The sequence below is a fragment of the Brassica rapa genome, chromosome A04 (assembly GCF_000309985.2).
Source record: "Brassica rapa cultivar Chiifu-401-42 chromosome A04, CAAS_Brap_v3.01, whole genome shotgun sequence".
Classification (NCBI taxonomy): Eukaryota; Viridiplantae; Streptophyta; class Magnoliopsida; order Brassicales; family Brassicaceae; genus Brassica; species Brassica rapa.
Genome location: NC_024798.2, coordinates 1,256,454 through 1,281,179, shown reverse-complemented (window position 1 = coordinate 1,281,179; position 24,726 = coordinate 1,256,454). Strand labels below are relative to the sequence as shown.

General features: G+C 33.9%; 2 protein-coding genes, 3 long non-coding RNA genes and 1 other non-coding gene across 11 annotated transcripts; 3 read left to right on the top strand and 3 right to left on the bottom strand.

The window, feature by feature from the left end:
* The first annotated feature begins 753 nt into the window (after window positions 1-753).
* LOC103862913 (citrate synthase 5, mitochondrial) lies at window positions 754-4,652 on the top strand. Its single transcript, XM_009140626.3, has 20 exons — window positions 754-891; window positions 1,017-1,083; window positions 1,173-1,235; window positions 1,388-1,429; window positions 1,577-1,642; window positions 1,723-1,788; window positions 1,928-2,041; window positions 2,142-2,205; window positions 2,363-2,445; window positions 2,542-2,594; window positions 2,678-2,755; window positions 2,867-2,995; window positions 3,114-3,156; window positions 3,279-3,365; window positions 3,517-3,618; window positions 3,773-3,880; window positions 3,962-4,012; window positions 4,100-4,173; window positions 4,261-4,312; window positions 4,399-4,652. The coding sequence occupies exons 2-20, from the start codon at window positions 1,033-1,035 to the stop codon at window positions 4,489-4,491; spliced, it is 1,419 nt and encodes a 472-aa protein (XP_009138874.1). The 5' UTR covers window positions 754-891; window positions 1,017-1,032; the 3' UTR covers window positions 4,492-4,652.
* A 1,797-nt stretch (window positions 4,653-6,449) lies between these two features.
* On the bottom strand, window positions 6,450-8,591 carry LOC103862912. Of its 2 annotated transcripts, none has more exons than XR_631837.2 (2): window positions 8,541-8,591; window positions 6,450-8,472 (listed from the first exon to the last, which is right to left on the bottom strand). It is a non-coding gene; the product is annotated as an uncharacterized LOC103862912 (long non-coding RNA). The 2 variants fall into 2 exon arrangements; XR_004457568.1 differs by having other exon boundaries at window positions 8,554-8,591.
* Window positions 8,592-8,679: 88 nt separating this feature from the next.
* LOC103854383 lies at window positions 8,680-10,057 on the bottom strand. Of its 2 annotated transcripts, none has more exons than XR_004457565.1 (4): window positions 9,422-10,057; window positions 9,258-9,312; window positions 9,086-9,176; window positions 8,680-8,963 (listed from the first exon to the last, which is right to left on the bottom strand). It is a non-coding gene; the product is annotated as an uncharacterized LOC103854383 (long non-coding RNA). The 2 variants fall into 2 exon arrangements; XR_004457564.1 differs by having other exon boundaries at window positions 9,091-9,176; window positions 9,422-10,022.
* Window positions 10,058-10,375: 318 nt separating this feature from the next.
* LOC103862910 (bromodomain-containing protein bet-1) lies at window positions 10,376-13,823 on the top strand. Of its 3 annotated transcripts, none has more exons than XM_033290301.1 (4): window positions 10,376-11,022; window positions 11,234-11,652; window positions 11,757-12,171; window positions 12,719-13,823. In XM_033290301.1, the coding sequence occupies exons 2-4, from the start codon at window positions 11,270-11,272 to the stop codon at window positions 13,622-13,624; spliced, it is 1,704 nt and encodes a 567-aa protein (XP_033146192.1). In that variant the 5' UTR covers window positions 10,376-11,022; window positions 11,234-11,269; the 3' UTR covers window positions 13,625-13,823. The 3 variants fall into 3 exon arrangements, with proteins under 3 accessions (XP_033146192.1, XP_009138872.1, XP_009138871.1); XM_009140624.3 differs by having other exon boundaries at window positions 10,376-11,652; window positions 12,719-13,379; window positions 13,464-13,823; XM_009140623.3 differs by having other exon boundaries at window positions 10,376-11,652.
* Window positions 13,824-17,221: 3,398 nt separating this feature from the next.
* On the top strand, window positions 17,222-19,519 carry LOC117133628. Of its 2 annotated transcripts, none has more exons than XR_004457567.1 (2): window positions 17,222-19,135; window positions 19,227-19,519. It is a non-coding gene; the product is annotated as an uncharacterized LOC117133628 (long non-coding RNA). The 2 variants fall into 2 exon arrangements; XR_004457566.1 differs by having other exon boundaries at window positions 17,335-19,129.
* A 2,477-nt stretch (window positions 19,520-21,996) lies between these two features.
* On the bottom strand, window positions 21,997-22,070 carry TRNAT-AGU. Its single transcript has one exon. It is a non-coding gene; the product is annotated as a tRNA-Thr (tRNA).
* Window positions 22,071-24,726: the final 2,656 nt, after the last annotated feature.

The window sequence follows — 24,726 nt, the reverse complement described above, 5'->3', positions numbered from 1 at the left end:
TGTAATTATGATTGAAATTAGCGTTGCGCAAGTTTATATATAGAAGGCGCGCGAGAATGATTGTGATGATGGAATTGTTTATTTTTTTTCTTTTGCTAAGAAATTTGTTTGTTTCTTCGTAAAAGATAGATAGAGATAAAAAAACAAAAAAAAAAAGATAGATAGAGATGATTATTGGAATTAATTAAGTAACAAAATATAATTAAGATCCAAAATTTGGATATTATCTTGTTCCAATCTCAGTCAATAATATTATCAGATTACTTTTGGTCATGATAATCATTGAGCAATAGTGTCGTATAATATAAATATCACATGTAACTAATCATCATAGCTAGGTTCATTATTTTTAGTAGTTGGGTTACATCACTCAATTGTTACTTTATTTTATAATGGCAGAAATTTTATAATGGAGAATGAAGAACTTCAAACTGCCCATTCGACCCAAGTACTATTATAAAGAGGAATATATGTTGGCTTCATTAATTAGTTTTATTTTGTGAAAATATATTTTATTCACTTGATATTTTTCTACTTTGTCCAAGAAAACAAGACATTTTATACCCTTGAATATATTAACAAACAGCTACTTTTATTAATGACCTTTATTTTAGGCGTTAGAATCGTTGCGACTGCTTCGAATCTTGCGTGACACGGACTTGGATGATATATAATCTCATAACGAACCGAGCAGAACCGAAATAACCCGATCGGTTTCGCTATTCAATTAGTTTATTGTTCCGGTTTAGTAGTAAGAATCCTATTTTTTTGGTTTGGTTCTGTTGTATTTTTAGTACCTAACGAACACAGAAACACTTGTTCCTCACTTCGCAAAACATTTTCATCATCTCCCGATTGATCGCTCATAGCGCAAAAACTTTAGAATCACCGGTAATGAGAATTCTATTTTCTTTTGTTTAATATCTAAAAATCTCCTAACGGATCAGTCTTGTTTAGTGTCGATATTGCATGAAACCCTAACGGATCATTCTTTTTGAGAAAAATATTGTGATCAGGTGTGAGTTTTGAAAAATGGTGTTTCTTAGGAGCGTCTCGGCCATTTCAAGGCTTCGATCTCGAGTCGTGAGTAGATTTTACCTTTCCCTTTTTGTGTGTTTGTGTAACGTTTTTTCTTTATGCGATCGAATAATAATCGGATCTAATATAAGCAGGCGAAGCAATCTTCAGTTAGCTACTCCGTTAGATGGATTCAGACACAAGGCTCTTCCGATTTGGTAATGTTAGGGTTTTGTTACGTTCTGATTTTTCATTTTGGGATGAAAACGAAGTTAAATTTTTTTTATAATGTGATTGTTCTCTTTTTTCCAATCTTATGATTTATATTCTAGATTTTTTGTTGATGTTGGTTTAAAAAATGGCAATACAGGACCTGAAGTCTCAGCTGCAAGAGATCATTCCTGAACAACAGGTTCTTCCTTGTCTCTGATTCAACTTGTATCTTTTCTTTCTAAGTTAGGGCAGTCTGCATAAAGTGAAGTTCTTTTTTTTTCATTTTTTTTCATTTCACAACTCTGTTTTATTTGCTGTCTTTTTCATTCACAACTTCCTATTTCAGGACCGTTTGAAGAAACTGAAGTCACAACATGGAACTGTCCCAGTGGGTAACATCACTGTTGATATGGTATGGATTCTAAGGAATCTAGAAGGCCCTTCTCAACTCATATATACTATTCACTTCACTACATGCAACATTTTTGAAAGGTACTTGGTGGAATGAGAGGGATGACTGGTTTACTCTGGGAAACCTCACTGCTTGATGCAGAAGAGGTATGTATATATACTTTTGTTCGTACGATATAAATTATACAACATTTGATCTTCTGTTCATAGGTTTTTTTTTTTTTTTTTTTGAAAAAGAGGGTTTCTGAATGTATTTGTGTAACACATGATCTGATCTTTCTTTCAGGGGATACGTTTTAGAGGCATGTCGATTCCTGAATGCCAAAAAGTATTGCCTGCAGCTCAGCCTGGAGGAGAGCCCTTGCCTGAGGGTCTTCTGTGGCTTCTGTTAACTGGAAAGGTTGGATTATCTTAGCATTTTTATTCAAAAATGTATCATAATATTTAGTTTCCTTCAATATATTATCCTAAAGTATAATTTTCCCTCTTATTTGATTTAGGTGCCAAACAAAGAGCAGGTTGATGCATTGTCAAAGGAGCTAGCTAGCCGTGCTGCTGTGCCAGGTTTGCAGTTCACCTCTCCTCTGTCCTTTTTGTAACCGTAGTTCAGATGTTGATAATTTTGTTATATCAAATATTATGATTGTTGAAAACGTAACAACTCTAGCTTATACTTAATTTTTTTTTTTGAACACCAGCTTATACTTAATTTAAATTGCAGATTATGTCTACAAAGCTATCAATGCTTTGCCTTTGACTGCTCATCCAATGACTCAATTTGCAAGTGGTGTTATGGCTCTCCAGGTAGCTAGATGGCTCTGTTCTTAACTAACTTAGTTTTTTTTTTATATAGTAAATTAAAGCAATTAACATCTTATCTTTGTTAAATTGTTATTCCAGGTTGAAAGTGAATTCCAGAAGGCATATGAGGAGGGTGTTGTCCATAAGTCAAAGTATAAACTTGATCAGTGTTTATAGTTATTTTTTCTTGATTGTCTTATAGTATCTGGAATCATATAAACTGATTTCCTTTCAGGTTCTGGGAGCCAACCTTTGAGGATGCTCTCAACTTGATTGCTCGTGTTCCTGTTGTAGCTTCATACGTTTATCGGAGGTTAGGTGTCGTATGACTTATTCCATGTGTTTAGCTTCTGAACTTTCTAATTTCTGGGGTTTTTTCTTCCTTATTAGTGTTCTTAAATTTGCATTCTACTTAATATTGCAGGATGTTTAAAGATGGTAGCATAATTCCATTAGATGATTCTTTGGACTATGGTGCTAATTTTTCACACATGCTGGGATTTGATAGTCCTCAGATGAAAGAGCTCATGAGGCTTTATGTCACCATTCACAGGTTTGTGGTTGTTCTAGTATATTATGATATTTAATGCTTTTACCAACCTTTTACAAAACTTCTATTGCATCATGATCAATGATTTTTTTTTGTTTGTTTTAACTGGTTTTTGTTTTAGTGATCATGAGGGTGGAAACGTTAGTGCGCACGCTGGTCACTTGGTATGTACGGCTTGCTACATGGTCTTGTTCTTGATGCATGCTAAAGTGCAAAGTTTCGAATTTCTTAAGACATTTCTAATGTTTTTTTTTGTTTTTATGGCTGATGATATTTATACATTTAGGTTGGGAGTGCACTTTCAGATCCATATCTTGCCTTTGCAGCTGCCTTAAATGGCTTAGCTGGACCACTACACGGTTTGGCGAATCAGGTACCCCTAGCTTATATCTCATGAATATTGTTCATCTACAAGTATACATAGCAGATAGTTCCAAGAAATGACTGGTAAACTGCTGATATTATTATTGTACAATTGATAGTTAGAGTTGATAACAACTGAGAATTGAATTTTCTTGTTCCAGGAAGTTTTGCTATGGATCAAATCAGTTGTCGAGGAATGCGGAGAAAATATATCAAAGGAGCAGCTGAAAGATTATGTCTGGAAAACTTTAAACAGTGGCAAGGTTAAAAAAAACTACTCTGCTTTGCCTTTTGAAACTATAGCTGATAGGATTATTAATGGATGTTGAGTCAATAATTATGTAAAACAGACCATATTTATTGCCTTGTTAGTCCTGACATGCACGAATGGGATCGTATCCAAACATTTTCTTGCAGGTAGTTCCAGGATATGGCCATGGTGTTTTGCGTAAGACAGATCCAAGATATGTATGCCAAAGAGAGTTCGCCTTGAAGCATCTACCTGATGACCCTCTTTTTCAGCTGGTAACTTCTTTTAAAAGAATTAATTTTGATCATTCTTGTAGTAACTGTCACTGGCTTACAAATCATTTATCAACTCCACAGGTGTCTAAGCTCTATGAAGTTGTGCCTCCTATTTTAACCGAGCTAGGAAAGGTACTATATTTCCATCATTACTTCCTAATAATGCTACCAGATTTCTCATTCTCTTTGGTTTTATGAATCTTGAAATCGCTTTTACAGGTTAAGAACCCTTGGCCTAACGTCGATGCTCACAGTGGGGTGCTGCTCAACTATTATGGTCTAACCGAAGCAAGGTAAGAATTGTACTCTCATTTAAGTATGATTAGACTTGGACCTTTAGCTGAATATAATGATATTTCTCTCTGTGTGTCAAATATTAGATACTACACGGTTCTTTTTGGCGTCTCAAGGAGTCTTGGAATCTGCTCACAGGTGCTATATAAAATTCACATTTAGTACATAACTACAGATCATTAGATCCATCAAGCTTATATTCTGGCTTTTTTTGTGTGTTTCAGCTGATATGGGATCGAGCTCTTGGACTGCCACTTGAGAGACCGAAGAGTGTTAACATGGACTGGCTCGATAAGTTCATGAGCTTGAGCCGCTGAGCTCATACCTAACGTGTTGGTCAAGATAATCACTCTTCTCTATCATTTGATGGGTATCTTTTAGCACATTTTTCATAAGATTATTTGTTTTTCTTTGGAGTTGTCTTCTGAAAATGAAATAATGCCAAACAATTGAATAAACGGACTTTCTCGGATCTCAATACACTAAATTATTATTCCAACATTGACAAACAAGTTAACCTATTGGCTCTCAAGCCTCCATCCATGGATTTGTTTTATTAGTCTTGAGTGAATGAGTAGAGTACGAGGTCACACACTAAAACAGAAGAGGGCTAGAGGAGTCGTCGAATCCTACTCTTTTACTGTGTGTGTGTATTAAATCATTTAGTTATTAAGTGGTGGATTTTAGTTAAAATATTTTAAATCATGCAATCAAATTAAACCCATCAAGCCCTGTCTATAACTCTGTATAACACAATCCTTCGTGTTTCAAAGTCATGTACCGTATACTACATAGTTTTGTTTGAAATTTATGGTCCTAAAACTTCTATACATTAACTAGGTCATTTTCCGCGCTACGCGCGGATAATTGGCTTTTAAATTTTACAAAATCTAACATATATACTATTAAAAGAAAATGATTCCCAAAAAATATACTTAAGAAAATATTGTTGGACTTATTCAATAGAAACTTAGTGTCTTATTTTATACTTATCTTAATTAATCAAAGTTATCATTATTATTAAAAGAGAACAGCTCAACTGTCAATCGTTAAATCACTGATATCGTTGCATCTAACATAGCCTTTTAGGATTTTGCACATCTTAATATTTTGAATGCATTATTATTCACTTCATTATGTAAGAAAAAAAAGTAAAAAAAAAAATAATTATATGCAATGCACATATTTTTGACTTTATATAACTAACAAAACATAAAAAAGTCAAAATGCTACTGGTTGTGATTAAATTATTGGTATGGTATTCATGTATTTTTAAAAATATATGTATGAACTAACCAATTTTTTTTTGGCCTTAAAAACCAGAATCGAAGCAAAACAAAATTGGACTAAAACGCTTTTCGGATATTAGCCGGTTCCCAACTTTACTACCGAACCAAAACCTAAATATCAAATAAATTGAGGTTTTCATTTTAAATATCGGATAATTCGGTTTATTCAAATAATTCAGGTAATTTGGTTTATAAATAGTAGTTTTAGGGTATTTGGTTATTTAGAAACTAAATATAGTTATTAGTTTTAGTGTATATAAGTTGTATTTAAAAGTGCATGTACCTATTTGGTTTTCGGTTCGTTTTCAGTTTTTTTGCTCCAGGGATATAGAATATGATCGGTTTTATTTATAAAATTCATTTCAATTTTGGTTTAGTGTATTTCAGTTTGATATGTTTCGGTTCACAGTTCCATAAAAATGTGCCTAGACCTATACACTTTTTTTAGATAGGAATTCATTTAAAATAGTTTGTTTAATTTAAAAAAAAATACTTGATTTTTAAGCGCGGATCAAAATCTAGTATATATTCAGAGAATGATCTAGATTGTGTTTTATAGTTTTCCAAAATACCAAAACTAAGTTTAGAATACATAGCCAGTTTAAAAATGTTGTTTTTAGTTAGGTTTTCTTAAAGATCATTCTCAGAATTGTATTTGCATTATTTTGCTCATGCATTAAACTTGACTCTTATCCTGCTTCATAAGTCTTTGATGATTTTTATTATAGTGACAAAGTAAAACTGTATTATCTATGATAAAGCGAGCATTATCTTCCATGTATATAATCTATTATATTTTAAAGTTATTTGTTTCGTCTTTATATATATAATGGATAATATTTATCATCACGATAATTTTATATATCTAATTACTTATGATTTAAAACAGCTCTCTGAACATAGATGATGATTGGTTCGCATAGTAAAAATTTGACAACCGTTGACCTATAATATAACTTTATGTAGAATGGAAATTATGCTAGAAATTTAAAAGTTATGTTTTGCTTGTATATATGTTTTAAAGCAGATCAACTATGAACTTTGTTGTAGTTTCTGTGCGCGGATTTGGTTTGATCAAATTAAATAAGTACATATGTAATATACATAAGAAAATTATGTTTAAAAGTAATAAATTAAGAGTCATAATTTGATTTTCTTAGTGGCCTTCATGTATTTGTATCTTTAGATTTGTGTTATGTTGTTTCTCAAAAAAAAAATTTGTGTTCATTTTTTGTTCTCAGAGACAAAAAAACATAGTCAATTATTTTGTGGTGAAGAATTTACATAAATATTATTTTAAGAGAAAATTCTATAAATTATTTCAACTAAATAATTTGTTCATATATATCCATTAATTTTTAATATTGTGCTCATTTTAATATTCAAATTATGTTTACTTTGATAAAAAAATATTAATAAGTTTCAAATGAAATTTATAAAATTTTCTAAATTCTAACTAAATCTTAAACAATTTCTATTTTAAAGTTTAGCAATAAAACCAACTAAATTTTGGATGAATTTAAGAAAATTAGAAAAAATTAATTTGATTGGAGAATAAATGTATTAGTTTTAAGTTTCAGAAAACAAATTAAAGTTGATATTAACTAAAGTTAAAATTTTAAGGTATCCACAATTTAATTTATTTTCCTAGAAATTAACATAAAATTACAAATTTTTAAGATTTGGTTTTGAATTTTGTAGTGTTTTTTTTTTAATTTTTTTTGAGACTTTTTAAAACTTTTGATTAAAATGAGCATATTTTGAATATTAAAGTGGACATAATTTTAAAGTTAGTGTATTAAAATTGGTAAGAAAAATGAAGAAATATATTTAAAGCATTTTATTCTAAACAGTATATATTAGTTTTATGAAGGTTTTGTTATCTAGCTAATTATTGTAATCTTCCTAACCACATAACAATAACAGTTAGAAGCTAAGTGATAATCTAAGATGTTATTAGAATCCTCAGGTTCATCAAAGGTTTTCTTTCAAGAAACGAACCTTGAAAGTGTAAAATATAAATGAACATTTGATCTAATAAAGTTCCATTACTAATTTTGTTTAGGGTAATAATTCTAAATTACAATAAATTAGAAATGTTTTAATGTTCTTAGTATTTTGTAGTTATAGGGTATTAATTGCTAATCAGGTAAAAATAAAAACAAAACCTAACTAATATCTCTAAACATTACATATTGCAGTATAATGATAATAGATTCATACTGTTTTTTTCTTTCTTATTAAGATAAGCCATAAACTCTATTAATTAGCCAACACATACTACTTTATAAACTGAAAGGAAAGGCACACAATTGAACACGCTAGTGGTTGATCCTAGAAAGCACATACTATAAACGATATATGATTGTTGTAAAAATAATGTGTAAGTGTATTAAAATCATTAGAATCTTGTTTTACATCCACCAAGCTTTATCTTACATCCACCAAGCCTCTCAAATCTCCCGCCTCAGTTCACCACTCCGTCTCGATATGTCGATACCCCTCTTTGTAAATACTGCCAGAAAGACTGGTTTCAGGCCCCTTTCAAGCATCCCGTAACTGAGTTCGACCTTCATCAGAAACACAGAACCTTCACCATCCTCGCGGTTGTTGAGGTCTGTCAGAACTGAGGAGAAGTAGATGACCACAACGTCACAGTGTTTGATGAATTAAGCCACGTGCTTCTTTCTCAAGTTCCATCCCACATTGTCTGGAGTCCCCGTGCCTAAGTCTTTGAGTTACGTTACTCACTGCATTCTGGCTAAAACCATATCTCAACCAACACCACACTGGCAATATCTATACTGGTCTTGGAGATACAAAAGCAGCCTATAGAGACTCATTTGTTTTCAAGGAGGGAAGCACATGTTAAACCTGAGAAAGATTGTGTTCAACTCCAACGTCAAGAAGATGATCCAAAGAGTGCGTGCTTGAATAAAACACCAAGCGCCTTGCAGTGGATGCCACTCATCTTTGTCTCAATGAGTTGGCGTGAACTGCGCCAATGCCCTTTCCATCAAAAAAAAGTTCAAACTCGCATAATATGTACGATAGCTAGGTCATGTATGAACACAAACTCGTATGTTTGACCATGAAATTGGCGTACTCTATACATGCCAGCCAAATCCCAACATAAACAAAGTATAAGATATAACTCAGTTCTATATAACAACTTATATTTAAGACCTAGAATGGCAAGTTTTTTCAAGGATAATATATACAAATCAATTGCATATCAAGATATCTATAACAATACTCTCTCACCAGAATTCATTTAAATTTGGAAACATGTGCCGAAAAGTAAGTTGGAGAACATAAATATAAATAGTATTAGTGGTAATACATGGGAAAAAAACATAAGGGAACGAAGAAAAACGACCACCCTCCAACAACTGAAAATCAATCAAAAGCACCCACATAAGTGGTTAATTCCTGATCAAATTTGCCTTTCTCCACCATCCAATGATGTGAGCCAAGAAAAATGTGTCAATTACTGAGTCCTGAAAAATTGTTAGAAAGCATAAGCATTTAGATGAATATGAAAGTTATGTCAACCAAAATGAGAAGCAGATAAGAAAACGTCTTTGTTTAAAAAATAATAAAAGTGTGTTGATGAGAATACCATACACAAAAAAAAATTGAACAGCTTTATATGTTGGGTGATCAGGCACATAGATATATGGATATAAGCACGTATGATCTCTGACAAAGTTCTGCAACATGAGAAAACTTAATAAGAAGGTAAATTACAAATGGTGAATAGACAGCAATAAACGCTGACCCTCTGAGATTACCTATTCCAAGATCAGAGAGGAGAAACTTCATAAACTGTCTAGCATCATCACGTTTCTGGGTGGCATAATTGTCATAACTATTAGATTTTGTTCACTAAAGCCAGAAAGAAATAATCAAATGCATATAGAAAGGGTACTGTAAGAGAAGCATTAAAAAAATGAACCTGGAAGAGCAAACAGCTAACAAAATAATGACCATCCCATGAACTAAGCAGGATTAGAACCCTACATTAAGAAAGGAAAAAACTATTTACATCACAATAAACTGTCAGAAAGTGATTCATACGGTGGAGGGAGGATGAGACAGATCCAGTCCGATAACAACATGGAGTTTCACTTTAACCATCCTCAACAGACTACTAATTGGATGATCACGGGTTCCTTCCCGCTCGATCTGCATAATCAACACACTGAACCCATAAATCTGAATTTTTGTTGCTTTTTGCTTAAGGTGTCTGTGAAGTTCGAGAGAAGCGAGGAGGTCGTCTGAGATTTATAGCTTTAAGTTGAGAGGGGTTGAAGAGAAATTTCTTGCATGATGTTGAGTACGCTTGGCTGTCTCGGGGAGAGGAAGGCTTCTCATGGGATTAGGGTTTAGACCATTCAAGTGTTGTTCTTGAATGTAGACGATGGTGGCGAGGAGTTTCTTAATAGCTTTAGGTTTTCTGGTGATAATGGGGAAGAGGAAGATGAAAAGATAGATTGTCGTAGATGTAGAAAGAAATGTAAATATGTTTTTTGGTCTTTTATGGGCTTTAACGGGAATTAAAAAGCACCGTATTTAATCTATTTCGAGTTTTGACTTGACGTGGAAAAAAAAAACTTTTCTATTGGTCTGAATTAAAAATCCAACGTGGACATGCTCTCTGCTCACTATATCTTCCTTTTAGTATAGGATAGATACTCGATAAATTAATAATTTCTATAAATTGATAAATTTCGCCGGTTCCATTTTGAACCGGTTCAAAATTTGACAAAAATCGATAAAATAATAAGATAATATTTTTTTAGAAAATTCTATGTAAATATATGGTCCCATTAAAATTATAAATTAATAATTTAAATGTATACATATTTTATATAAGTAAGAATCTATTATTATATCATTTGTTTTATATTCACGATGGAGTTATCTTTATATTTTTTAACACTTAATATATTTTTGATGAGATTTAGTAATAATATTTCTAAAACCACATTTAATTTTATGCAATATATATTATATACACCAAATAATATAATAAAATTAATATAAATATCAAATTTTAAAAAATAATAATTAATGTCTATATACTGAAATCAAATATTTTTCTTATCTTAGAATAAATATATTTTAAAATAATAAATCGAAATAAGGAAACTTTTGTAAGCTAATATCTCTATAAATTAATAAAATTTCAAAATCCTAATATTATAAATTTACAGAGGTTTTAATGTATCTTATTAAAATCGTTAATATCAATAGCTGACCGACCCGGTCAGATCGTTCCTGTCTTTTCATTACTAAACTAAACCGGTTCGTGAAAAGAATCGTACCAGTTTCAAGCCCATCTCTCTTTGAAGATAACGTCCAAGCCCAAGCCACACATGGATGAAAACGAAGATTCCATTTTCAATAACCCTTGAGGGGTACTCCAGTCAATATATACCTTCCTCCTCTCTCCCCTCCGTAAACGGTTGCACACGAAGCGAGACAACCATCCAGTTAAGTGACCCGACCCGTCTCGTTATATATTAATATATACACAGACTGGGTAAAGCAAAGGTGAAAATCTTGTACGTAGGTCCATGTCATTTCATTTGAAGAGAATAAAATAGCTAATAAGCAAACCTAAAAAAGCTAATCATCATTTTCAAAAGATTTTATATATAAAAGTGTTTCAAAATCTATAACAGAGCTAGATATATAATTTTCTTATTAAAAAAAACAAAAAAATCCCTAAAAACTACGACCGTGTTGGTATTTGTTACGCTAGTGAGGGAAGGCGACGCAGTAACATCGATCGAACGGCATGAACGACGACTATACTACCAATATTCACAGTTGCAGTGATCCTGTTAACAATCGTAACGGAGACGGTAACGGTAATCAGTATCAGATCAGTCAAGTATGGGGAACGTGGGAGGAGCTTCTGTTAACATGCGCCGTTAAACGCCACGGTTCTAAAGATTGGGACTCCGTCGCTAAGGAGGTTGTTTCCCGGAGCTCTCTCGACGCCTCCGCTCCGAGTTGCCGGCTCAAGTATCAAGATCTCAAGCGTCGGTTCCGAGATTCCGTCGACGACGACGACCGACGAGGAAATAGCGACGGTGAAATCCCTTGGCTCGAGCAGTTACGGAGTCTTCGTGTGGCGGAGCTCCGGCGAGATGTTCAGCGATGCGACGAGTCGATACTGTACGGACTACGGAGAATCTCTATATCTCCGCCGCTGGATCTGAGTTTTTTTTTAATTTAAATTTAATTTTTGAATTACTTTTTTTTGTTTTTTGTTTTATTAGATCGCTTCAGTTAAAAGTTAAGAAACTAGAGGAGGAAGAGAAAGACGGAGATGATGTTAGATCGATCAACGACGAAACAGAGCCGACGAACGAGTCTAACTCGACACCTCCCGTCGATAAAATCGCCGATCCCGATCATAAGGCGGCGACGGCGACGACGGAGGAGGAAGAAGGGACGGTTAGTAGAAGATCGGGTATGAGTCACTCCGGCGAGTTAGGCGAGTCGGGAACGTACACAGGTCATCGGAAGAGGAAAGGACATGAATACATGAGCGGCGAGGATAACAGTATCCGCGGTGAAAGCGGCGGTAATATTAAACCGGACGGGAATCAATCGCAGCCGTTGATAGAGATCATTAAGATGATTCGGTCTCATCCGCGTGGATCCGTGTTCGAATACCGGCTTCGGAGCCAGGTAAGCAATTATTTTGTTTTCTTGATTTTCTTAATTACGTAGAGATTTTTTACCTTATTTTCTTACGTTACGTTATCAAATTTCTCCATGCTCTCTTTTTTTTCCAACCTCCATGCTTTAAAACTTAAAAATTGTTTTTTTTTCAAATAATAATAATATTTAAGTTTTTTACGGCAGAAAGTAATATTTAATTAATTATCCCCTTAAGACTGACAGCAATTATCCTCAAGATTCTCTCAGTAAATTGCATTCTGTTAATAGAATACAATTTTCTTCTTTTTTTTTGGTAAGAATAGAATACAATTTTCTTACTAGAATATTTAGAAGTTGTGATTTCATTTCTAAATTAAATTGTCTCTCTATTAGACACATGGCAGCATCCCGTTGAAGTATGGCTTGGTCGTGTGTTTTAGGATATAGTCAACTTATTGACTTCCAACCTTCTTTTAAGCTTATAATATTTGGGCTTTAGTTGGGCCCTTAGACTCATAATTTACACAAAGAAACCCAATAACGTTTTGTCCGTATCTCACTCTCTATGTCGCAGGAGACAAAGGACTACAAGAGAGTGATAAGGCAGCATTTGGACATTAAAACAATAGAGAAGAAGATGGAGGAAGGATCCTATGTTTCTTCAAGTCTTTCATTTTACAGAGACCTTAAGCTTCTCTTCACAAACGCCATTGTTTTCTTTCCCACATCTTCCTCAGAATCCAAGGCTGCACAAGAGCTAAGAACCCTTGTCTCTAACGAAATGAAGAAAGAAACTGGAAAATCGAGTCACCGTGCCATCAAATCAGAGGGGGGATCTTTGCTTTCTAAACAGAAAGCTTCTGCTCCCCCTCTTGTTGCATGTAAGAAGAAAGGTTCTGCTTCGAAAAAGACGTTACCTTCTTCTTCAAGCTTCAAACAAAAAAATGAGATTCAAGTTTCAGAAGAGAAGGATGTGACTATTACTGCTATAGCTACAAGAAGGTCGAGGAAAACGAGCAAAGGTATGGAAGTTGTTGCCAAGGATACCACAATGGGAAGAGCCAAAAACAATAACAAGAAACAAACAGATTCAAAAGCAGATTCATCGAATGATGATGATGAGGAAAAGACACCTAAGATAGAGAAGAAGAGAGCATCAGAGAAGAAGAAGAGTGTGGCTGAGTTCTTGAAGAGAATCAAAAATAACTCACCACCGAAGGGAAAAGAAACAACAAGTAAAGATCAGAAGAAGAGTGATGACAACGTTAAGAAAGAGAACAGTAAAGCAAAACCAAGGGAACTGAGGAGCAACAGCACGGGTAAAAAGAAGGTTGAGGTAGAGAGTACTGAAAATAAGAGATCATCGAAACGAAAACAATTGAAAAAAGAAGCAGAGGAAGAGACTGCTGCGGCTACCAGAAAACGAGGTAGGGAATTACGAAAAGACAATCAACAACCAAAGAAAAGAAACAAAAGATGAAAGCGATTCGTTGTGGTTAGGTATTGTACATTTGATATGCAAGAAGTATTCATCAACCCTCTTAGCATTAGTGTTTAGGAGTGATTCATAAATCTTGTTAGGTTTTTAATTTAACCTATGTTGTACTTGTTATAGAGGATTTTGTCTTGGTGTACACAGTTTTTCCTTGCCTTTGTTTATTTGATAAATATTCACAAAACCTGACACTAAACTAAACTGTCTTTGACGGGAGACTTGAGGCCCAATACGTTGAAAGAGTTATCATTGTGTTAGCCCTTTTTCCAATATATTACTTAATCAGTGTAGGCCTGAGCTCATCTTAAGAAAGTTTACAATCAAATGCAAATGCTCTGGCCTTGGATCTTATCTTAGCTTTGTAGGTTATTGGTTACATCAAGGTCCAAGGATATACAAATAGATGCGTGATACTTATTCTTATTCCCTAGTATCAAAGAGCTTATATACGAGTTCTCTCACCAAAAAGACTCCCATTTTGATGTAGCATTTGAAAATATCTGGAGATTAGATTTCTTTCTTTTTTTTTTTTTTTTTTTTTTTGAATTGAATGTTAAATTTAATTCAAAAAGAAAAAGTTCTTTGCTTTACATCAAGTGTAACTATTTTGAAAAGAAAAAATTCAAACTTCTATCTCCTTTTTCTATCTTGTGCTAAACCAATATACCATCCCTCCATCAAAATCCTTATCCCCTCTCTTCCTTATAATTGAGAACTTGTTTCTCACCATCTTATCAATCCATTTAATCAACAGCTCTGCTGGTTTAGGAGTTTCCCCATGTCTTCTTCTGTTCCTTTCTATCCAAATTGTGTGCACTGTAGCTTGAAGAGCATACCTCAAAGTGAAGAGCTTGATCTTCTCTTGAGTATTATCCAAAGCCACTCGCATAATACCCCTCCAACTCGTTGTGTATTGAGTATCCATAACTCTCTTTGTCAAACCCTCCCAAATCTGAGAAGAATATGGACAGACAAAGAAAAGGTGAGCCAAAGTCTCCATAGGATCTTGGCAAAACACACAAGTAGTATCAACACTGCCTCCCCAATTACTCATTCTTTCACCCGTAGATAATCTTTCCTTCATCGCCATCCACATAACAAAAGAGAATTTTGGAGTAGCATGCTTAAACCAGACCATCTTTTGCCAGTAGCAGCTCTGATACTGCACTCTAGTCACTTGCCAAGTCTCCTTCAATGAGAAACGATTCTTGTAATCTCCCTTTCCATTTTTCCATAAAGATAAGTCTTCTTCCTCTATAATATTGGCTTTATATCTATCAATTACCTCTTCAACTCTATTGAAGATAGGATTTCTATGGAATCTCCTTCGATGTCTACTGCATTCACACACCCTTGCGTTAATAGAGATTCCCATATCAATATAGCCTCTATCACAAAGAAGATCTTTCAAACACCCCAACGGAGACCACGACTCATACCAAAAGGATGTGTTCCTCCCATTCTTTATTTCCACTCTGTATAGCTTCTTCGCAACCTCTCTACATTTTAAAAGCTTTCGCCACATCCAAGAACCTGCTTGAGTCTTATCCTTGATAGACCACAGGGACCCCTTCCGAATCAAATAAGCTTTAATCCAATTCACCCAAAGAGAGTTAGCCGAGAGAATTCTCCAAATCAGTTTTAAACTACACACCAGATTCACATCTTTCAACCTTCTCACACCCAAACCACCTTCTTGCTTCGGTTTACAAACTTCTCCCCAAGAAACTTTAGCCTTCCTCCCATTTAACTCCGTACCAGACCAAAGAAATGCAGAGCTGAGCTTTTCAACTTCTTTAATACACGCACTTGGTAGTCTAAAGGCTGCCATCCAAAAATTTGTGAGACTAGAGATAACTGACTGAATCAACTGCAATCTTCCTGCATAGGATAAGAACCGATTCGTCCAAGAACCAATTCTTTTCCTAATCTTCTCTACCAGGGGGAGGAAATCTGAGACTGTCATATGCTTAGTCAACAAAGGAAGACCAAGGTAACGTACCGGTAGTGATCCAGTTCCAAATGGGAAATGATGGAGAATCTCCTCCTGTTTTTGACGAGAGATACCCGCCATAAATAATGTAGATTTCTCCAAACTTATCTTTAGCCCTGTCATCTTGTCAAACTCCTCAAAGACCTCCAAAATACCCTCCACTGATCTCTTTGTACCATCTGAGAAAACCATCAGGTCATCAGCAAAGCACAAATGGGTAAGATCCAGATTTTTACATTTCGGATGGTATCCAATCTTCTTTCTCCTTGCTGCTTCATCTAACATCTTCGATAGAACATTCATGCTGATTACAAAGAGATATGGCGACAAAGAACAGCCTTGTCTTAATCCTCTTGTGCTTTGAAAATACCCAGCCAGCTCACCATTAATCTGCACCGAGAAAGAAGCAGTCGAAATGCAGAGAGTGATCCAATGAATAAACTTCCCCGGGAACCCCAATGCCTGCAGAGTGTTTATCAGAAAAGACCACTGAACTGAGTCGAAGGCTTTTGAAATATCAATCTTCATAGCACAACGAGAAGAAACCGACTCCTTATGATAATCTTTTACCAATTCTGTAGCCAGCAACACATTCTCCATTAGAAGCCGTTCTTTAATAAACGCCGACTGATTTACCGCTATGAATTTTGGCAAAATACCCTTCAATCTGTTCGCCAAGAGCTTTGATATTACCTTATACAAGACATTGCAGCAGGAGATGGGTCGATAGTCTTTCATCTCCTTGGCTTCTTCTTTCTTCGGAATCAAAGCAAGGATTGTAGAGTTCACTCCCTTAGGAAGAAACCCTTTCAAGAAGAAGGATTGAACAGCCACAGTCACATCATCACCTATAATCTGCCAGGACTTCTTGAAAAATTCCGAAGTAAACCCATCTGGTCCCGGAGCTTTACTACCTGCCATCTTGAAAATAACCCCTTTTATTTCTTCCTTAGTGACTTCCTTCTCCAGCATAATACAATCCTCCTCACTACACTGAAATCCCAACAACTCTCGAAGATTATTAATCTCAGCTCCTTCAAAATCCTGTGGGTGAAAGTTCATAAAATCCGTAAAATAGCGCTCTGCCTCTCTTTTGATATCCTCCTCTGTTGTAGCTAAAGAACCATCAGCACAAAGAATTTCATGAATTGCGTTCCTGATCTCTCGAATCTTTACCCAGCTATGAAAAAATTTGTTGTTTCCATCCCCCACATCTAACCAGTGCATCTTTGATCTCTGTTTCAGAAAGTCTTCCTCCAAATCAGCTAGCCTCTTCCACTTCTCGTATGCTTGCAACTCCTCATGAATTCTATCTTGTGAAGGATTAGCCAAAGTCTCTTCTTGCTTTGCACAAAGAACCTGATAAGCTTCCTTCGTTTTCCTTGGCAAATCTCCTAGCTTTTGTTTACTCAAAAATCTCAAAGGTTGCTTAAGATCCTTAAGCCATTTAGTAAGCATGAACATGGCTGAGGTAGAGTGAAACAGTTTCTCTCGATATCTCCACTGGTCTACTAATAACTCTTCAAACTCAGGCATACCAGCTATTGCATTTGTAAACTTGAATGCACTACAAAAAAAGTCTACATTGATAGCACATTATTGTAGCACGTTTTACTGAACTGCTATCGTAGATGATTTAGAAATTTTCGTATTATATAATAGCATTAGATAAACACTATGATAGAGAAAAACCTAAAATAACACTTAATTAAAGCTATTTTAAGAATTACGTGAACGGGAAAAATAAAATCATCATTTCACCAACACTTAGCGGAAATTTAGATTTAAGCGCCAAAAATATTATTTAAGCGGCTTAATAAAACTACGAAAGACTTATAATAGCATTTTTATAATGCTAAGAAAAGCTATTTGAACCCCTAAACCTTAAACATGGTTTTAAACCCTAAACACAACCCTTAAAACTATAATCTTTTTATATTATAACTTCAAATCTTAAAATTAAACTTAAAATTTAATCTTCTTGATCTTAAACTATAATTTCCTAACCACATATCCTTAATCTTTAATCAATCTCTATATCCTAAATCATAACTTCAAACATAAATTATACATTCTGTGTAAACATACAACTTTTTAAATGATGACAAAAATGATAATCTTGATATTAATCTAATATTTCCAAACTTAAATATTAATTCTTAAAATAAATATCAATTTATTATGTTAAAAATAACTTTAAACTTAAATTCCAAAGTACAAAATATAAATTTTGAAATAAGATATAAGTAAGAAAAATTATTTACAAAACAAATCATCAAAGATTGAAGGAAAAAAAAAGACAATTTATAAAGAGTATTTTTTTGCTACGATTTAGCTACGAATTTTTTGTAGGTCTTTATAAAATAGCCACGAAATGCCACAGTTTTTATTGTACATGCTTAAAACCCTAAACCCTAAAATTCTTTTAAAACCTAAACCCTAAATATAAACCTTAAAACTCTATTCTTTTTAATAATTTAACTTAAATCTTATATTTAAATTCATAATTTAATTTCAAATCATAATTTAAACCCCAAATACTATATTCCAACCCCTAAACTATAAACATAAACACTATACCCCCAAATCATAACCCTAAATATAAAATCTTATGTTTTAAAATTTAAAATATTAAACTTTACTTTTAGATCTTATCTTCAACCCAAATCCCCTTACTCAAAACTTTATATTCCATATACACTAAACTTTACTATACATACAATACTCTAAATATAAACTTCAAAACTAAAATTTGAAAAATTTAACTACAAATCTTAGACCTAATATTCAAATCTAATATTTTCATACTCTGATCCAAAATCTTAAATCATAGTCTTGATATTAATCAAATATTTTCAAACTTAAACATCAATTCTTAAAATAAATATAAACTTATTATGTTCAAAAAAGAAAACTCTAAACTTAAATTATAAACTCGAAAATACAAAATTTTATATAAGATATAACTAAGAAAATTTACTTAGAAAACAAATTATCAAATATTTAAGAACAAAACAAAAATAAAAATAGAAAAAAAAAAGACAAAATTTCTGGCCAATAAGATTCAAATACATAGATCACAGTCTTAACCATTGGATTAACTTAGATCTAAAGGTAGAGATTTATTCAATTTAATTTTTATTTTTTTCTTCTCTCTCTCTCTCTCTCCCTCTCTCACGACAGATCTCATCTCCTTCTCTGCTTTTTTTTTCCCCCGATTCTCTCTTCTCCACTCTAACCTCTCATTCTCATATCTCATATATCTCTTCTCCCCCATCTCTCTCAACGCCTCTCTCCCATCTCTCTCAACGCCTCTCTCATCTAACCACCACCGTGTCTCCTCCTCGTCTCACCACCACCGCGTCTCCTTCTCGTCTCACCACCACCGCGTCTCCTTCTCGTCTCACCACCACCGCGTCTCCTTCTCATCTCACCACCACCGCGTCTCCTCCTCGTCTCCCCACCACTGTTTTTCCCCTTGTCTCACCACCACCACGGTCGACGTCTCTCTCTCTCTCTCTTCGTATCTGTGTATCTCCTTCTCTATGTTGCTCTATTACGAATCTGATTTTGTTTTGTTTTTGGTAAAGATAGGTGGAGGAGCCAAGGTTCATGGCGGCTGGAGGAAGCAAGGTTCATGGCGGCTTGAGTATGCAAGTCTCGTGGCGGCTGGAGGAATCAAAGTTCAAGGCTGCTGGAAGAGGGACAAGGATATGGAGGAGGCGGCAGGAGTTTTTTCTTTAGGTTTAGGTTTTTTAGGTCTGGTTAAGTGTTCTAAATTGTAGTGGTCTGATTTTATTTTTTAATTTCTGGTTTAGTTTTGTAAACCAGAATTAATCTGTAAACTAAATTTAATTTATTAATAAAATTTATTTTATTTTCAGTTACAAAATAATTTTCGATTTAATTTATAATTATTTAACTTTTAACTAGTTAATCCTAATTAAATATTCAAAATAATTTTTAATTGTTATATTTCTAGTTATAGCATTATATCATTGTCATTATATGTATATCATAACACGAATCAGAAGCTATAGTTAAGTTAATAATATCTTATAAGTGTTGCTATCGTATCGGTATATTTCGTATCGTTCAGAAAACGCTATTATAGGAGGGGTATCTATGATGGCTGCCGCATACATAGCATTTATGAATTCGCTATCAAACATCTACTATAGCATATTTCTCGCGCTAACAATGTACATATTTCTTGTAGTGATGGTTTTCTTTTCTTACTCTCCTCCTTTTTCAAATGCACTCGACAACGTAAATGATCTGAACATCCTCCCGGCTCAAAAACACTATAAGCTTGTGTATTTAGCAACCATTCTTCATTGATGAGCACTCTATCCAGCTTTTTGCAAATCAAACCCTCTTCTCTTTTATTACACCAAGTAAATTGCGGACCTTGATACCCCATATCAGTCAACTTGCAATCTCTTACTACCTCCTGAAAATCTCGCATGCCCGCTGGTAATCTTGGTGAACTCTCAAAACCAGAATGCTCACTTCCATCCAAAATCTCATTATAATCTCCCAAAATCATCCACTTTTTATTCTTGAACATCGGAGCTTCATTGTGATTACGCATATCTTCCCACAACTCTTTCCTCTCTTCCACCGTATTCAGAGCGTAGATGAAATAGCAGAAGAATTCTTCAGATTCTCCCTGCAGAAACACTGAACAGGTGATCATCTGCCCACTTTTATAAACGAGCGTCATTCGAACCTCTGCATTCCAAACAACCCAAAGCCTTCCCAATCTACTAAACTCATAATTTGATAAAAAATTCCAATCTTGAAACACATCTGAAACTATCTTCACTGCCTTCTTCTCCTTTACCCGAGTCTCTATTAAACATCCAAACTGAAATGACTGTTTCCTTATCCAATCTCGTACCACGGCATGCTTAGTTGGTTTGTTGAATCCGCGTACGTTCCAGAAGAAACCAGCCATTAGTGTTGTTTGCGGTAACCTCTTTTCTTGCCAGGATCTTTACCCTTAGCATGATTCGAAGCAACCGTTAGAACCTTGTGTTTCAACTTTGATTGTCGAGGTAGAATTTCCCTTTCCTGCCTTTCTTCTACTTCTTCCATCTCTGATTTATCCTCCTCACTACTATCTTCTTCTATCTCTTTATCTGATTTCTCAAAACTCTCATCTTTTCCCTGAACATTCTCCTCTTCATCCTCCTTTGAATTACTCAAAACAGCAAATCTAGACGTTGTATCTATTTGCAGCGGCTTATACTGCAAACTCTTAGCACTTCGACTAGATTTTTCTGGGGTTACTTCTTTCCATCCTTCAACAATTTGACCTTCTTCAACCTCATCCTTCTCTTCCTCATTCCCTACACCGCTCTCCTGTTCCTCATCCACACCTCCTTTACCTTGTATCGCTGCAGGATCTGAACCATCCTTCTTGTTTTCTACACCATCTCTCTGCATCTCCAACTGTTCATCCTCCTTCTGACTACACGACTGCTTGTAGTGTCCCCATTTCCCACAAGTTGTGCATTTCGGAGGTAGCCATGGATAATAGAATTTAACAGTAACTTCCTCTCCCTTAATGTTGTAAATCATCTCCGTCGGAAGTTCCTTAGACATGTCTGCTTTAATAAACACCTTCGCCTCTTCAAATTTTGTGCAAGCAATCGTTTCCGGATGCAATCTATCTGGCACTCCTGCAGCACTAGTGATAAAGCTCAGACCATCCCATGAGTACATGCTCATAGGGACGTTTGTAAGATGCACCCACAGTGGCAGAAACTTCATTTTTGAGTCATCTTCCTTAGGATCCCATTTAGACACCACCATAGGAACCCCTGCAATATTCCACATCCCTCTTCTTACAACTCTTTCACGCACAAGCTTGTTTGGAATACGAACTCGCATTGTTGTTGAATCCACTTCGTACACATCCAGCTTCTGAAATCTATCACCAAACGCCCAGATTTTATTCAAGATCACGTGAACCTTCGCTACATGCGGTGCCGTCTCCAAAAAGCTAGCAATCACAAAATCTTCCCATAGTGGACTCCCTTTGTCAATGATCTCCGTCGGAACCTCAATCGATTGTTTCCCATCTGTTTCTGAAATCGCAAACTCGAACTTCTTCAAACTCTGATTTTTCTGAATCACCGCTGCATAGGTTTGTTTAGAACTCCCCACCGGCGGCGGATCTGCTTTCTTCTCTGTCGAAATCATCACTACTGTCCGGTGACAGTGGTGATCGGAACCCTCGAGATCGTCTTTCTTATCGCCTTCAATATCGCACTTTTTTCTTTTCTCTAAACGGTGAAAATTATGGTATTGCTATCAATTCGTTTGGATTGATAGGAGTAAAACTATGATAAAGGAATGCTCTCGTTGACAGTCGAACTCAAGACCTCCCGCTTACTAAACGGGTGCTCTAACCAACTGAGCTACGAGAGCTACTTATATTATAGTAGTACTCTAGATTGGAATTTTAATTTTTCTTAGAGATACAGTGTTTATGATTTATGATTTATGTTTAGTTTTTGAATTACTTTAACAAAAGCAGTGTTTTTGTCTTACATTTACGTATCTGTAGTGTTATTAGAAAAGTCTTAGTTTATGATACATTGATACGACAACTTTTAGAAAAAGTAACAATCATCAAATTGTAGATTGTTCTTCTTGAGGTAGCGTAATAGTGAAGACATTATTTTCTTAATAGTGTTCCTCACGGAACATGTTCATCTTTGTAGAACAATGGGGGTGATTGGTTGGGCTGTAGAAAGTGACTTTAGCTTTAATTTTCATCTACAACCTTAAATACTACCAATCATGCTTTATCTTGGTTTTTAAAGCTACAACCAAAAAATTAAAACTACAGCAAAAACACACAAAAAATGGCTGTAAACATCTTATTTTCTAAAGCCCCATTTTTTTAGCTGTAGGAAATTTTAAAGCTACATCATTTAAAACTAAATCAAAAATCCTACAGACAAAATATTAAAGTAAATTTTCTACAATTACAACCCAACCAATCACCCCCAATGTTGGGCCCGGTCGATCTACTCAGGTCCATGACCTTGTTTGTTATGAATTTAGAGATAAACTGGTTGAAGCAAATGATTAATTTTGTTTGCATCTACGTGTTTGCATCATTCCTAATTTCTATGAGTTACCACGATTTGTAGAATTTGGACCTTTAGATTCTTTCAGATAATTTCATAATTAAGTTATTTATCAAAGCCAAATACTAATCTATCTAGAAAACATAACAAAAAGTTGAATATACGCTTAAAACAAAAAAAAAAAACGAAATTAGTGAGAGACGAAGAAAATTCCGAAGTGCCAAGTTAGATTCCACAACTAAGCGGTCCAAGAAAAGTCCATGCCAAATGTTTATTTATATTCCCTCGTTTCAAAATATTTGAAATTTTAGGATTATGCACAATTATTAAAAAATTTATTTTTTATGTTAAAAATATTTTTAAAACATCATCTATTTAGAAATGGATGGAGTATATTACAACCGTAAATGATTTTTATTACTAGGTAAAATCCAAAAACTAAATAAAGTATCGTGGCATACTATAGTATATATCATTTCATTGGGCACCCTTACAAAGTATACAAACTTAATTATGTGATTTCTACGAAATAGGACAGTTTGCGATGGTTGGCAGTGTTCAAAGTTGTTCCACAGACTTCGCACCACTTTCCTTGACTACTAGGTGGTACCCGCGCCATGCGCGGAGTGAATGGACTAAATAGAGATTAGAACTTTTAATCTATAAATATTGAAAAGTTAAAAGTTATAGTCACAAATATTTCATGTTATCTAATGAAAGATTGAAGGACATTGTGTATGTTTGTAGAAGATAAGCTTCAATTTTGTTTTAAACTTGTGTAATTGGTTAGGTGTAACTGAAATAAATTTTATGGAAGAAATCTATAAGAGTAATTTACAACTTGTGTAATTGGTTATAATTTTTTTTTAAATTTGTTTAATAATTTTTTTCAAGTAAATCACTAAAATTTCATGTGTGATTTTTAATTAGCCATGAGAATTTAAAACCGAAACCAAAATGCGTTATGAGGATTGCATATATTAGTTTTCTATTTTTTGGCTATTGCATAATTTACGGTCAAATTTAAATTAGCAAAATGAGTCAATTAAATTAGTAAGTTATTTTCATCAATATCAACAATTCGATTATTCGAAAGTTGTATAGTTCAAGTAAATAAATAGGGAATCAACCCAAAATTTAAATTCTAGTAAATAAATAGGGAATCAACCCAAGAATTTAAATAAATTTCGGACTAAATAGAGATTAAAACTTTTAATCTATAAATATTAGATAGGTAAACTTGTAGTCACAAATATTTCATGTTATATAATGAAAGATTGAAGGACATTGTGCATGTTTATAGAAGATAAGCTTCGATTTTTTTTTAAAAAAAAACTTGTGTAATTGGTTAGGTGTAATTGAAGTAAATTTTGTGGAAGTAAATCTATAAGAGTAATTTACAACTTGTGTAACTGGTTAGATTTTTTTATTTTTTTTAAAAAAAAACTTGTTTAATAATGTTTCTCAAGTAAATCCATAAAATTTAGTGTGTGGTTTTTAATTAGCCATGAGAATTTAAAAAACAATTATAGTAACTTTCCTATCTTAACCGAAACTAAAATACGTTATGAGGATTGCATATATCAGTTTCCTATTTTTTGGTTATTGCATAAATTACAGTCAAATTTAAATTAGCAAAAGGAATCAATTAAATATAGAAATCAAGATCTATTGGATTTGATATTCAAAAGCGCCATCAAATCCACAATTTATTTAAATTCTTGGGTTGATTCCCTATTTATTTACTTGAATTTAAATTATTGGGTTGATTCCCTATATATTTACTTGAATGATATAACTTTTGAGTAATCGAATCATTGATATTAATGAAAATAACTTACTAATTCCTAAAAAGTTGAATTGTATAACAAAAATAATTATATAAGTAGAAGTTGCATATTCGTATAAAAGTAGATACAAAGTAAATATATTTTTTTAGATTTATAATATAAAACTTTTAATACTAAAATTTCATGGATTAATATGCA